Consider the following 15,858-nt stretch of genomic DNA (forward strand, 5'->3'; position numbering starts at 1 on the left):
AAAATGATATTTGCATATTAAATCTTGGATTGTGGAACAATTAAATTAAACTGGCATTCCTGAGTGTAAAGTTGCTAATCCTCTTTGCCAAAGAATTCTTTGTTCTTAAAAGCAGTTGAATTTAATTTGCTGCAGACCATGCTCAGATTTATTTGTAGTGCTTGTCTACAAGTTAATCAGCCAAACAAGTGCTGTCTGCAACTGTTTGGCACTTAATTTAAATTTTCTTCTTTATTTATTTTTTTTACTGTGGTAAGCAGCTTATGGGAAATGGTAGGTAACAAACCTGGCCTATTTAGGATTAGTATATTTTATCTAGGCTTTGCTGAAATTTTCCTTACTGGAATTGATAAGGCAAAGGGCAACTATAAAGTCTGTCCAAATTGTGATTAATTTCACTATTAAGTAATTTTGTATCCACTAAGAAAATAAAACATTCCACAGAAGATGGATACATTACTTTAAGAGAAATTGGTTTATGTTATTAAAACATTTATAAATACATAAGCAGTTACATTTCTCTTAGATTATACTTTTACTCTGTGTCTTTTTCCAAAAATGTCCATGGTAGGGTATATGGATGACTCCTTATTATAAAAGTGAAAATGTAGACATATAACCTAGAAAAGTATTACTGTTTCTCTTGGTGCTTTTTCAAAGAAGATAAAAGGCTAGTATGGAAAAGGAAGACTATGAGACTAATTTACAACTTTTTTTCTCTTCCTCAGTGCCTTTTTTAATTTTGGTACCGGGAATCGAACTCAGGCCCTTGTGCTTGCAAGGCAAGTGGCAGCCCCACTGAGCTAAATCCCCGGCCCTCTCAGTATTTTTTAAGTCAGTGTATCCCGTCATTGTCTTAGGTGCTTCTGCAGCTCAAGTAGTTCAATCTGTATTTTCTAAGAAATAGTATATATTCTTCCTTGGAGAGTACACAGTGAGTCTGAAAATAAGAGGAGCCTGTCTGCCTGTTGAATTTGCTGTGCTGTATGCTTGTATTAGTATTAGCAAGTCACTGATCAGAGTAGAAAGGAACCTTGGGTTTTCACATACTACCAGTGAGAGGTTCTGCAGGAGGGAAATGTATGTCTCTGTCTGCTATAATAACCAAGATGTAATAGAAGAAGCCAAAGGCCTAAGAGTAAATTCTCTTTTTGCCATCTACTTGCTTATGTGATAATGGGCATGTTACTAAACCTTTCTAACCTTCCTCATCTATAAAAGTAAATATAATATTTGTCTTTAAGAAAGATTCTATTGCACAATGTATGTAAAACAGCTTACGTATTTACTGGATTGTGAAGTGATCAGTAATATGAATTCTCATTGCCCCTTAAAGTTAGGGATTATGTTATCTTTAACCCACATAATTTTCATATGATACTTAGCATCAAGTATATGCTTGTCACATAAATAGGCAAGAGAAGACATCCTCTTAATTATTTCAGAGCTTTGCCAATATGCACGCATCATTTAGGAATAACTGCCCAAAACACAGTTTTCAGAGTGGATGTGTACAAATTGTTGAAGGGATAAAGAATAGCTCTGCAGTATTCAAATGATAGGACAGCAAGCTGTCTAATATGAAAATGTGCTAGAGGACATTTGCAGGGCTAGTCTGTGGTTAGGTAGGGGTGAATTATAGTGGAAACTTGGTTTTCTTTGTCATTAAAATTCAAGACCTTGAGTTTCCTAAAGATTGTTGAAAATATAAAAAGTAATAAAAATTAACGTGGACTGTAGGAGCATATGAAAGAATTCTGTAAATATTGAGCAACATTTTTGTCATTCTCCAAAAAAGCAATAGAGTGTTGTTATTTGAAGCGAGTCACTGTAGTTGAATCCAAAGCTTCTTTGTACTTGAAGCACTGTGAGAGATAGATAAACCACTCATAAAAAGGTACACACTAAGTGAAGAAAAACACATGCAAGACTCATTGTATAAATATGACCTGTTTTGTTTTTAGATGAGTTGGTATGTATATTATGTAGCATTAAACGTAATAGACGTATATTTTATTTCTAAACAGATTATGACAGGAGAGTGGGATTATAGCTGATTTTTAAAAAAAAATCTTCGGTAGTTGCTGAGCTTTCTGTAATGAGCACATATACTCTTATGCTTGGGAAAAGTGTCATTTTCTTCCAAAAAAAGAGAGTAAGAGAAAAAAATCAGGCTAAATCCTATGACCTGTCAAGGAGGTAATGTGAAACTTCTGGGAGATAAAACTAGTATGTAAAGATGACTGCTAATAACTGAAAAGTATACTTTGAGATAAAGGTATAGATAGGAACTTATTCTATGGGGAATTACGGAAGACTATATGGATGAACTGGGCATGATACACAGGTTTGATGGGGTTGGGTAGTGTATTAGAGGTAGATCAAAGGAGTAGAGAAAAAAGGTCTACACTTGTAATCACAGGACTTTCAGAAGCTGAGGCAGGAGGATTGCAAGTTCAAATATAGCATGGACTACTTAGCTAAGGAGATCTGTAGTTCATTCATTCTTGTTACAAATATCTCATGAGAAATATTTTTAAAGGGTAGATTGCTTTCAGATTTTAAAGACTACAGTAGTCATCTTCGTGGTTTTTGTTATTCTATTCAATGCATTTTTTCTTCATGTATATATAATTGAAATAAAATGAGCCGTGTATCTTAATACTTTATTCACCCTTCATTACTGCTTCATTTTCCTGAATGTAATTAAGCGCCACTGTAAATGTTATTTTTAATAGCCACATCATTCCATTGTACGAATGAAATAAACTTTCTTCATCCCTCCCTCCTTTGAGAAAAATTTGCACTATTTTTAGGCTAATCGTAATTCCCATCTTACCTATAACTGTATTTGATTTTCACATTAATTACTTAGGACCATTTCTCAGAAATGGCCCCTGATAAAGACAGAAGTGTTAATATCTTTATAGATGAGACCTCCTTTGTGGTTCATTGTAGCAAAGATTAGACTAACACCCAGGCTTCTGAGTTTTACTCCAACATTTCTTCCACTAGAAATAATGGTAAAATAAGACAGTATTTTTATGTAAACAAACAAAAATGACTTCATTCCTTTAGTTAGTTATATTTTAATGTACTCTCTATCTTCTAGGAATAACATGTTGGTAAAATAGCATAGGCAGTCACGTGAAGCTGACCTGTAATCCCAGCAAGAGTATGAGTCAGGAGGATCCTCAAGTTTGAGGCTAGCCTGGACAACTTAGGGAAACCCTGTCTCAACATAAATAAAGACAAGGCTGAGAAAGTAACTCACCACTCCCTGGGTTCAATCCCCACCACTGCCAAATAAACAAGTAAATACTCTTTTGGATGATTCATTTTGTATTTCAAGATTGCACATTAAATCCAGGAAGAGATTTTATATATTACACACACACATGAAATAGTATGAAATGGGAAACAACTCTATCAAAGGTTTCTTTTAACTTTATCCTTAGCCCATGGAGCAGTTAAGTAAGCACTTACATGTGCCTGCCGTGCTGTGTGGTTCTTAGTTACAGTCACAAAAATGAGCAAGAGCATTTCTTAGTCTAACCTCGTTCCTTGGAGCACAAACCTAGATTACCAGCTAAGCAACATAACTAAAAATAACAACTCTTTTAACACTTCTTATAGTTTTCGTGTTCACCTTCATACGAGCCTCACAAAACAACTTTGAGAGCTGATTGACTAAGGCAAAGATATTTAAGTTCAGAATGTGGATTATGAAGTTTAGTAGTTTCTAGCAGCTCTGGAATTTGAATCAGGTCCTGATTTCCCATTTTCTGTTGATTTTAATGTACCATCCCTACCTCCATGATCTCTTGACCCCTCAGTATTTGAACTATCAAAATATCTTTTCTCCTGCCAGGTGTAGTGGCACAGGCCTGTGATCCCAGCATTCGGGAGGCTGAGGCAGGAGAATTGGCCCAAGTTCTAGGACAGCCTGTGTACATAGTGAGACCCTGTCTCCAAAAATAAAAAATAAGAAAAAAAAAACTTTTCTCCAAAGTTGGGTTTTCTTAACTTTTCCCTTTCTCTTTCTCTTCTATCTTGTTTTTTCCTGTCTTCTTATCTGCTGTTTTCCCCTTCCATCACACTGTAGCCACAGTAAATTTACTATCTTCTCGGTGCAAGAGGAACTCCCTTTCGTTTAAGACTAGAAGTAATGTATTCTAGTGATCTCCCAGTTGCTTAGGATGTCCCAGTCTTTGTTCTTTACTAGATGAAATTCAGGGTTTTTAATTTCAATTTTCCTTAATAGGGCCAGGGCGGATTTTAGAGCTAGCTCTTTATCCCCTCAACTTCCAAAACTTCACTTTCACACTACGTCAAAACTTATGCAAGTTCATACCGCTTTTCGCATAAGTTAGTTTAATGTTTTCTGCAGTACCCAGTTAAGTGGATCATATTTAGTTTGTGTTGGTTATTGACTTGCTCGGCCATATTTTCCTCATTAATCATGATCTTTAAGTCTGCCTCTGAAGACTTTAGATGGAAGGACAAACATGTGCTGTGATACCGTTTCCTCTACTTGCTCTGTCCTAGCTGTAGGGATAAAGAGTTGAGTTGGGTTCTTGAGTTGAGTATTTGCCTACTTCTGGAAATCCTGTGTACATGACATTCTCTCCTACTACACTAACAAGACCTGAGGCTAGACTGGGGTTTTTGTTGATACTGTTAGTATTTTCCATTTATGTTATTACTAACAAGAAAAATCAAAGCAAATGAAAGTTTCTATTTGAATCAGATTTAAAGTGCTCTTCCTTGAGATAGGGTTCAAAATACAATGGAAAATATTCATTTCTTCTCACTTTAAAGGTAATTTGATATCTTGTTTTACTAATATACATAAAAGCTAGTTGTGATTATCAGCAGATTTATAGTATCAGAATAATATAATGAAATTATAGTAGTTATGATTATTCTTTCTATTGATTTACTTTTTTCCCTGTACAAGTAAAGCTGATACTGAAAAGTAACTGCAAAAAGTTGTGTTAAGGAAGCACAACTCAGAAACAAACATACTAGTTTTTCCTATCATAGTACTTATCTCTACTATCCATTAAGTAAATTTTATGTAGCAAAAAACAGAACCAGAGGTGAGTTGAATGTTTTAATTAACTGGTTTTTTAATATATTTAACATCTCAATTAGAATTCTGTTCTCCATGTTATTACATTTTCTATTTCTACTTTCAACTTGCAGTATTTAAAATTCAATAAGATGTTAAGAGATAAGCCAGAAATGTTGACTATTATAGCAGCCTAGGAGATTTAGTTAATCTGACCTAGATGTTCTTTTGATGATTGAGATACACACACACACACACACACACACACACACACACACACGTGAAAACAGTTCTCAATTTCAAAATGAAACATGGGAAGATCTGCTCTTAAGTCAGCTGCTCAGGGAGATTAATCAGCCACAAACAAGAGTTTGCCATGAGAGTTGTGCCATTTAGACATTTGGCATTTGGATCAGCAGTAATATTGAAAGTTGTAACTGAATGTATCTCTTAACATTTTGCCATGTTTGCCATGTTAAAAATTTTTCAAGGACATTTTGTATACATTGATGTTGGTCTCATTTCCAGTGTAATGCATGTGAAACAAACATGTGAGGAAACACTTCAACAAAAATTATGAATGTACCTATTAATGGTACTTGAAAATATATTTCAATCTTTAAATTAAGTCAGCATTTATTTCTTGTCTCCCAAAATGTTGATAGTTGCATGGTTAGAATGAGAATGCTTACACAGTTTACACTGTACTGGTTTTTCTGTCATAGCTGCAAGATGTTAGTTTCTGCTTCCGTTCTTAATTTTACATTATATAATGTTATTTTTTAAAGTAAGAAATAATGAAGATGCCAGGTATGTTGGCATGCACTTCATTAGTCCCAGTATATGAGAGGCTGAGGTAGGAGAATTGCTTGAGTCCAAGAGCTCATGGCTAGCCTGGGCATTGTTGTGAGAACCTGCCTTGCTGCTGCTGATGATGATGATTGATGATACTCATAAACAAGAGATCAGACTCAACCTGTTTTCATCAATAGAGCCAAGTCGAGAAAGAAGGAAAAGTTAATTCCTCTGTACTGGAGCAGCCAGTGCTTATGAGTATGCAGTGGTTTTATCATAATGCTGTGATTAAAATGTAGTATTTAGTGGTGAAATGCTCTTAGAGATGATGAAAATTTTGTAGTTGGAGGGATAAATCCTTAGAATTATGTTGGAATGGCTTGTCTGTTATTCCACTATCCAGCTTTGTGAAATAAGCCAGTTGACTAAACCTTAGGTAACTTCTAATTGAGGATGTAACATATGTTGTAATTATTAAAGTAAGTTAACACTGTGAACAAATTTCAAGAATTTAGCTTGTGTACTTTTTAAACATCTAGTTTTTGGTGCTACACAGCATTTCTGGTAGATTACTTTTATCACAGTATGTTCTTTTTTCTTTTTTTTTTTTTTTTTGATACTGGGGATCAAACTCAGGACCTTGTGCTTGCAAGGCAGGTGGTAGAACCACTGAGCTAAATCCCTGGCCTAATCACAGTATATTCTACAAACCATGTTTTTTTAAAAAATGGAAAGCCATTTTTCTGACAATTATTATTCTATATAACATACTATATTATTCTGTATAACATTATTCTATATAACATACTAATAATTTTTATCTCCTGATTCTGTTAGAATCTGAAAGAATTGTGTGTTTGTGGGGAGGGGGCACACTTGTGAGCAAGTGAGAGCATGCATACACAAGTGCTTAATTTGAAGTTGATTTAGTTCCTCACTTCTTGAACTAAAATATTTATTACAGATTTATGAAATGAATACTGACCTGCAAAGCAGCGTCTTGAAGTAAACTGAATCTTCTAGAAATAGGTTACGTGTGGGTTACATTTTATGCACTCTTCTAATCCTAATTAAAGTTCTTTGCTAACAGTGGGATTAAATTATAGGTTTCTTTTGGTATATATGCTTGGCAGCAGATTCATTAGAAGAAAAGCTCTTTGTCTTTGAGGAAAAATTAATGTTTAAATAATAAGCCTTACCATATATGTTGTGTGATTATTTTTCAGACTCCAGGCATTAGAGCGCGACCTACAAAACTTCAGTGGTTTTGTGATAGATGTATCACTAATAATAAGGTTTGTGTTTAATTTCTGATGTCTCATGCATTTAAAACTATTAGTAGCAAATATCATATATGTCATACGACCATTTGGAGATGTCAGGGTATGGGAGCAGTATGGAAGCATTGTTATCTTGGTTGTTCTGCCAGTAAGTGATAGCTGCTTTCTTCCTGCAATGCAGTAGAAATTCTAAAAAATGTTAACCTGGGCCCTGAAGATGTTAACTTGATTTCTCCTCACTGACTTGTGCAGGCTGATTCCTTGCTTGGCAGTTAAGCCTGCATCAGTCCTGGGTGCCTGCAGGAGGGCCATGAAGGCTAGCAGAATTCCTACTCTCCCTGTGCTCTGGTGCAGTAGCTGTTCACATCATGCCAACTAAAAGCCACAGGGAAAGGAGTGGAATGTGGAGTATTTTATTAATGAAAGATGTACATTACTGCTTTCTCTCCATCCTGTTTTCTGCCCCAGGCATCTTTAAATTTCTAAAATGTACATTTGTGACAGTTTCTAAAACCAGATGGTTACTGTTTTGTGTTCTTGACTTTAAAGGGTCCTTTATCACTTTAATTGTTTTTTTTAAGGAAAGAAATTGTTTTGTTTATTTATTTAAAAAAATTTTTTTGGTACCAGGGATCGAACTTGGGTCCTTGTGCTTGCACAGCAGGCGGCAAAATCACTGAGCTAAATCCCCAGCCCCTGTTTTGTTTATTGTGGTAAAATATACAAAGCATAAAATTGGTCATTTTAACCATTTTTACATGTACAGTTCAGTGACAGTAAGTATATTCATCTTGTGCTCAGCCCTTTAACTTTTTTAGTTAACCTGCCTAATGAGTAAAGCTATTTAAAGGTTTATTCACTTGCTATTTGTTGACTATAAAATAAATCTTTTATGTAATATAAATCTGTTAATCTTTATTTTTAAGAGGGAAGCTCTGGAAAAATTAGTGGAGTTGACGCAAAACCTGTTTGAATGTGATAGAGACCAGCTGTACTACAGTCTGCTAAAGCTATACAGTAAGTGACATGGCTATTGCTCAAGTTTTCATTCATTTATTCTGTTGAAGACAGTGGTAGGAAAGGAGTATCGGGTTTTCAAGATGCTCCAGGGGTTATCAAATGAGTCTTCAGCAGGGGCTAAAGTGGAGGCTACACTGAATTTTGTCTCAGAGAGTTGTATTTTATCACTAGACACTGTAATCTTTCTACTTTTTGGCATTCTTACCACAGTAATGAAAAAGTGAGGAAGCCTTCATGCTCACTGGTTCTCCACCTTTCCTCTAAGTTCTTTGCTGCACTGATTGTCGATACTCCCCCTCCTCTTCAGAAAGCTCCTCAGCTGCCATTCTCTGTTGCTCAGTCAGAAGTTGCTGAAATCCCTCTGTAGACAGTTCCTCTGAGTGTTCCTCCACCAGTTCCTCAGCATCACCACTGTGTACCTGCAAGCCTATGAACTCTGCTATAGTGACAATGTCCTCAACCACAGGGTCAGTTGAAGGTCCAAGCTCCTCTACACAGCCTTCAAAATCTCTCCTGTATACAGGCAGATCTCAGTGTCCTTAGAGAGACATTGGCCCAGGATTTCTCAATTAACCCTACACAGGAAAGGATGTTGTAATGTACCTTCCAGAGCTCTAAGGGTTAAATCTGTATCTGAGACCATCTGGAAGCACAAGTGGCCGGCATTTAGGTCATAAATGAAGACTTTGGTCATTAAGTTAAAACTAAAATTTCTATTGAATGTTCATATGTCATGCCACTTGTAAGTCAAAGGTCCACTGTATATCTTTGCAGAAAGATGCATATCTATGTACAAAATCATTGCTAAACAGTTTCTTTAATAAGACTATATCCAGTTATATATCACATTTTTCTCTATTTAATCACCTACAAATGATTAATATTCTGAATGGATGTACAGTACATTTTACTCAACCGGTCTCGCTGGACATTTGAGTGAATGGATTTTAGTTTTCCATATTAAAAAACAACCCCATTTTATTTATCTTGGTACCTTTCTTTGTTTACTCCCTTGCTTCCATATAATTGAGTCCTTAGTATTTGTATTAAGAGTAAGGAATGATTGAAGTTTCTGATACTTTTGACCTCTGCTATCAAATATTACTCTAATACATTTATACCAGTATCCATATTTGGGAGTTTACAGTCTCTTAGGATATTTGAGTGAAGGGGAATAATACTGAGAATAGTCAATGGTACTTCATAGATATTTGATCTAGATTTATTGTTCTCTTTTTGTTGCAAATTTTAATTCACTACGTATAAATAGCAGTGAATAATTTGATTGATTTGTCATTTTGAACTTGTGTTATCATTTACCTCTTGATGATCTAAGTAAAATAAGACTTGCTTTAAATTTTTCACTTCAAAAATTTTTGGTTGTATTGAAGTACACACTTCATTGTGGGATTCTTAAAACTTTGGTTTGAATTATCAAATTCTTACACAGTCCTAAAATTGTTACTGAATGTGTAGAACTAAAAGTATTATGTTTTAGGTATTATTAAATAGTAGATATAATATGAATTTGGGTGCTAATTCACCCTTCCCACTTTTTCTTCCATTTGAAGAACTATTTCATGCTCAAAATGTAATTATATGTAAACTTAAAACCAACATAAAATTTTTCTGTTTTATATTAAAATTTTTTATATTAAAATAGTTAAGCATTTAATGTAGTCCTCAAAGAACCTCCATTCAAAAGAAGAGTATGTATGAAGCCCTTACCATGCTAACCCTTGCAGTAGGCACCGCAGGTATAAGGGTATTGCTTTGCAGAGAGAGGGCATGAGAACAACTATGAGATTGTAGGAGGGACAGTGGAAGTCCAAGGAAGGCTGAGAGGTAGCCAACCACACAAGCATCTTTTTCCCATTTGGAAGAACTTTTAATACTTTTTGTTTTTAAGAAATGAGACCAAGAAAAGAGAAAACTTGAGGTTCATCCTAAAATTTCTTTTAGGGGTAAGCAGTCTCTGAGATGAAAGCATTTTCGTTACCTTAATCCCTCCATCTAATCTAATGGACTCATAGCTTCAGTTGCTTCTTGCTCTATATTTGAGCCAGTAGTCTTTAGGAGCTCAACAGGATCTGCGTACAAATTTAGGACTCTGGAAGACAGTGGAATCTTTATAGGGAAGTATACTTAAGCCTATTTGTATGCTTCCCACCTTCTTGGATGTAATAATAGCTCTACTCATTTTTCTTTCTGAAGAAACAGCAAGCTATCCACTTTTGTAGTCTCTTCTCCATTTTGTCCTCTGACTGCTTAAATAGTTACATGAACAAAGTTCATGTGAAATACTACATATGGTTAGAAATGATGTATGAAATGTGGTTCTATTATACTTAACCTATAGTAAAGAATTTCTTGCCTGGTATGGTGGCACACGCCTGTAATCCCAGCATTCAGGAGGCTGAGGCACAGGAGAATTGCTATGAGTTCGAGGCCAGCCTGGGCTGTACAGCAAGACTCTGTCTCAAAACAAAGAATTTCTTTTTATTTTAATTTTGATTGGTACATGTACATAACACATCTTAACTCTTTTTTACATCCTCTTCTCCTTAAATTGGGAATTTCTGAAAAAATAATTTGACTTTATAGGAATTTTTTGTGAGCTGTTCTTTTTTTGTGATGTGACTTCAGCCCTCAAAAGGAGTTAGATTTAGTTATTTTTTTGAGTGTTGCTTGAAACAGCTTTCCTTTATTTGATCATTCTCATGCACACAAAGATAATTAATTTTGCTGTGAAGTGCAACGTAATTCTAAAACATGTACAGAACAACTGAATAGACCTCAGTGGTTTGTCATAGCCATAAAACCCACAGAAGTATTCATACATTTAAATATTAGTTGTTCTAAAACTGCTTTAATTTCCTATAAGTTCATACATGATCTGTCAGAAGAATCTGTCAGAAGTCAATCTTTAGTTCTTTCTGATGTATTTTGACCTTTTTTTTTCTGGTACAGGGGACTGAACCCAGGGCCTTTACACTGCCCTACATCTCTAGCTCTTTTTTGTATTTTTTTATTTTAAGATAGTGTCTCACTAAGTTGCCCAGGCTGGGTAACATATGATCCTTCTTCATTAGCCTTCCACAGTACTACAAATACTTTGACCTTTCCTTGTGGCAGTCTTTAAAAATTAGCTCCTAGAATCTATAATATGTATTACATGAAACAACTCACCAGTAGAGGGAAAATCTTGTTTTTCTAAATGACATATTGTCACCCTCTTGTCAGATATTTTCTGATGTCCTAAGTACTTCAGTTTTTTTCTTTACACATACAAAGTAAAGGTTATTCTTTATACTCTATTCAAATGCCTTACATTTGTAATTTTGCATTAAAAATTTATAGAATCTATTTTTTTTTAAATTTACAGCCTCACATTTATTCTGCCTTGAGTTATCTGTTACTTCTTCAAGTATGCATAGTCATTGATATTTCTTTTCACAATGTGATCTTTTTTCCCTATATTATAACATGAGTAAAATGAATATAGTCTAAGTATTAAAGATTCAAACAATATTACTATATTAGCTAAATGTGAAAATGTTACTGTCCACTGCCATCTCCAAACTCTCTGTCAATTACCATCCTTCCAATTTTCTCTACATTTATATCTGTATATTTTTATAAATGCATCTGTTGTTTTGATTATTTTATATTCTATTTTGATTATATTCTAATTTCTCATACATTTTGTTCAGTGATTTTATCTTTTTTTACTTAATGATATGAAATAAATGTATAGAAAAAGATAAATACTTAGCTTCCTTTAATTTTTTTTTTTTTTGGTACCAGGGATTGAACTCCGGACCTTGTGCTTGCGAGGCAGGCAATGGAAACACTGAGCTAAATCCCCGGCCCTTAATTACTAATTTTTAAGTGCTGGTGTCCTTGAACCTCCAAACTTGATGGGTGATTTTTTTTTTTTTTAAGAATGTGTGTGTATGTGTGTGTTTTGTTTTAGCCATTGTTCTTTTTTGTGTTCATAGGAAGTTTTTTTTTTTTCTGGTACTGGGGATTAAGCTTGGGCTTGCGAGGCAGGCAGTGGAACCACTAAATCCCCGGCCCTTTTGTGTTCAAATTATCCCATCTTTGGCCCTTCCCTTTGGCTCCTGTATCATCTGACAAACCCCTATTAGTCTTTGGTAGCTCGTTTTCAGAAAAAGCAAGCCAGTCCAGGCTTCTGTTGTTCAGTTCCCATCCCACACCTATAATAAGGGAATGATGATGCTTACACACCATAAGGTATGATTGACAAGTGGGAAATTTAGAAGTAGCTCCATCCTATCGGTAGTATGTACAAACTATCAGTCTTATAATTAAAACTCTTAGTTTCATACCATAGTGAACATGTATGAAGTGCTAACTCTCACACCCTAGTCATATGTAGCCTAAAATATTGCCCACAATTATATCTATTCTTAAAATATTCACTACTGGTTTGAAAAGTCTTTGGTTTTACAGCTTAAGAGTTCTCAGAAGTCATTGAGAATAGTCCCTCTGCTTGTTCTTTAAAGAGGAAAGTGTGGGATCCAGGAAAGATAGATTGAAGAGGCAGTTCCCTGGTGCCAGCCCAAGTTTGTGAATAACAAGTATAATCATTGTTGTCTCAGTGGAAAGGATTTTAAGATCACAGGAGATAACTATGGCCTTTCTTTGCCTTTTATAAAATTTTACACACAGCTACAGATTTTGATACACTGATTGGTTTGTATCAAATTCTGAATGTAGTGATCCAGGTACATTTCTAGGAAATTGTTTTCCTTTTACAAAAAATACTGAGTTATTTCATGTTGTATTATACTAATTCCCATCTGTATTTTTAAATACTTTCTTTTTTGCAAATTGCTAGTCCTTTTTAACAGGTGTGTCTAATATTTTTATCCTCCCAAAGTAGGTTTTAATATCATTTTTTTGCCTTGTAAAAAAATGTTTACCTTAGAATTTTTGCCGTTTGAAGGTTGTAAATCATTCTCCTAGCTTTTCTTCATTGTGTGGATTATTTTGTTTGCTTAAAAACTACCTTAGCAGTACTATTACTGATATTTGGAGACATTACCGGACTGTCTTCCCCACTATCCAAAGTACCCTTCAGCAGAGACTGGAAAGAAGTGTTGCACTTTTTTCTGTAGACAGAATAAAGATTCTTGGGCTTGTTTTTTGCTTTGTTTTGTTTTTAAGCCTAGTAAGTTTTATACTTCTCTCCTTTTATGAACTTGAATTTTTATAGTACTATCTTAATGAAAAACAAGCATAATTAGCTTATAAGAGTCTTGGGGTTTTTTGTTTGTTTGTTTTTGTTTTTCAGTACCAATGATCAAACTCGGGACCTTATGCTTGTGAGGCAGATGTGGTGCCACTGAGCTACATCCCCAGCCCTCCATTACTTACTTTAAAAAGACAAATCTTATCAATGTGATTTTCAGACTGTTACAGTATGGGTGAATTTTTTATCTTTACAGTTTTTTAACTGGTAAGGTATTTCTCTTGTGAGGCAGGCAGCGGAACCACTGAGCTAAATCCCCAGCACAGGTAAAGTATTTCTAAGGATTATAATTCAAAAGATTTACAGAATAGTCTCTTCCTCACCTTTGGTTTCTCCCCCCTGAAGGCAGCATTTGGAGTAATGCTTCCTTCAACATCAAATAAAAAGTTCTAAATTTTCAGGAATTCTGTTTAACTTCATTAATTTCTGTTCAATCAAATTTTATAGAAAAAAATGGTGACTGGCAAAGAGCTGATGCTATCTGGAATAAAATGCAAGAAGAAAATATTATTCCTCGTGAGAAGACATTAAGATTATTAGCAGACATTCTAAAAGACAATAATCAAGAAGTTCCTTTTGATGTTCCTGAGGTAATTTGTTTTCAGCATGAGTATAAGAGTTTTCATTATCAGTATGTCTTTTTTGTTTTTTGTGGTACCGGGAATCGAACTCAGGACCTTGTGTTTGCCAGGAGGTGCAGTGCTGCTGAGCTGCATCCTTGGCCTTTGTTGTCAGTATGTCTTTAAGTTGTAGATTAACCCACTTCTTTACTGGAAAAGATCACTATATTTCTAAATTTTTGTTTAATTGAATAATTTTGTTTTAAAGTTGTGGTATGATGATGATGAACATTCCCCAAATTCATCACCCCGACCTGTAGACCCTCTTACTGAGAAAGCGGTGTTGAATGCCTGCCAGCAGCGGAAAAACCGAGGTAAATATACCCACTGGGTCTTGTTTATAACAGCAACATGGAGTTTTGTTTGGCCCAGCAAGCCAGCGGTGCTCTAGGATGGATGAAACGTAAATTTCATAATACATATTTTTTAATTAAAAAGATATTAAAATAGCACAATTTGAAAGATTTTGGTATCAAGTGAGTGATGAGTGCTACTACAGATTTACTCATTTTTTTAAGGCATTGATAATGGTATTATGATTTATAGGACAGTACCTTTAAATTTTGTTTTTGTTTTTTTGGTACAGGGGATTGAACTCAGGTCCTTGAGCTCATGAGGCAGGTGGTGGAACCACTAAGCTAAATTCCTGGCCCAGTACCTTTAAATTTTGAGATCAGTGTGAAATATTGATAGATGAAAAAAATGTCAAAATTTCTGAAGATTTTTGAATTCTTAAGCCATGAGAATCGAAGGAAGCATCTGGGTGTGTTGGCTCATGCCTCTAATCCCAGCGCTCTGCTCGGCTGAGGCACAAAGATGGCAGTTTTGACCCCAGCCTGGGCAGCTGGTGACTACAAAATAGTCTGAGGATGTAGCTCAGTGTGAAGGCCCAGGGTTCAGGTCCTAGTACCTAATAAAAAGTAAGCAAATCCTGCCAAATGTTGTTGTTGTTGTTGTTATTATTATTATGTTGCTGCTGTTGTTGTTGTTGTTGTGGTCATATGGAAAGTGAGGCTCATAGTACTACTTTTGTATATTTTTCTGCACATTTGAATTTTAATAAAACCTATTAGCATGTGGGTTTTTTGGGGGTTTTTTTTTGTTTTTTTGGTAGTGGGGATCGAACTCGGAACCTTGCGTTTGCAAGGCAGGCGGCAGAACCATTGAGCTAAATCCCCGGCCCTAGCGTGTGTTTTTCTTTGGGGTTTTTTTTTTTTTTTTTTTTTTTTTTTTTTGGTACCAGGGATCAAACTCAGGACCTTGCGCTTGCGCAGCAGGCGCTGGAGCCACTGAGCTAAATCCCTGGCCTGCATGTGTTTTTCTTCAAGCGAGAATTATATAGTCACATGTCCCTTAATAATGGAGGTACTCATCACTATGCAAATATCATGAGTATCCTTACACTAAGAAGGACACAACACCACTAGATGGTACAATCTAATAAGTAAGGCCTGCGGCATTATCTGAAATGTTATGTGGCACATGACTATACTTTGAAAATAACATCAGTTTTGAGGGTCAAATGCTGTAACTTAATGCAGAAAAAATGATTAGGGCATTAACTATCATATTAGTGTTTGTGTTAAAGTGAACAAGCAATATCTCAAAGTTGGAGTTATTTTTCTTGTTCTTTTTTTTCCTCAGTAAACGTTCCTGAAGATAGCTCTACCTCTATTATGACTAGTTTAAAATTTAACTATTAAGAAAATATATGCAACAGGGTTTTTTATTCTTATATTGACAGTATCTATTCAGTAGGGGCCCTATTCCATAGGAAGGAATCAGTGTAGA

General features: G+C 35.1%; 1 protein-coding gene across 2 annotated transcripts in view; it reads left to right on the forward strand.

Moving 5' to 3' along the window:
• Positions 1-15,858, forward strand: part of Lrpprc (leucine rich pentatricopeptide repeat containing) — a 112,030-nt gene that overhangs the window by 74,862 nt on the left and 21,310 nt on the right. For both annotated transcript variants that reach the window (XM_004839374.3, XM_021253809.2), the window contains exons 26-29: positions 7,096-7,164; positions 8,076-8,166; positions 13,895-14,037; positions 14,276-14,381. In XM_004839374.3, the coding sequence (XP_004839431.1) occupies positions 7,096-7,164; positions 8,076-8,166; positions 13,895-14,037; positions 14,276-14,381 (409 nt within the window). The remainder of the gene's footprint in view (positions 1-7,095; positions 7,165-8,075; positions 8,167-13,894; positions 14,038-14,275; positions 14,382-15,858) is intronic.

Source organism: Heterocephalus glaber, unplaced genomic scaffold (assembly GCF_053883595.1).
Source record: "Heterocephalus glaber isolate CG9 unplaced genomic scaffold, H.glaber_assembly_v1.0 deba00001457, whole genome shotgun sequence".
In the NCBI taxonomy this organism is placed as follows: Eukaryota; Metazoa; Chordata; class Mammalia; order Rodentia; family Bathyergidae; genus Heterocephalus; species Heterocephalus glaber.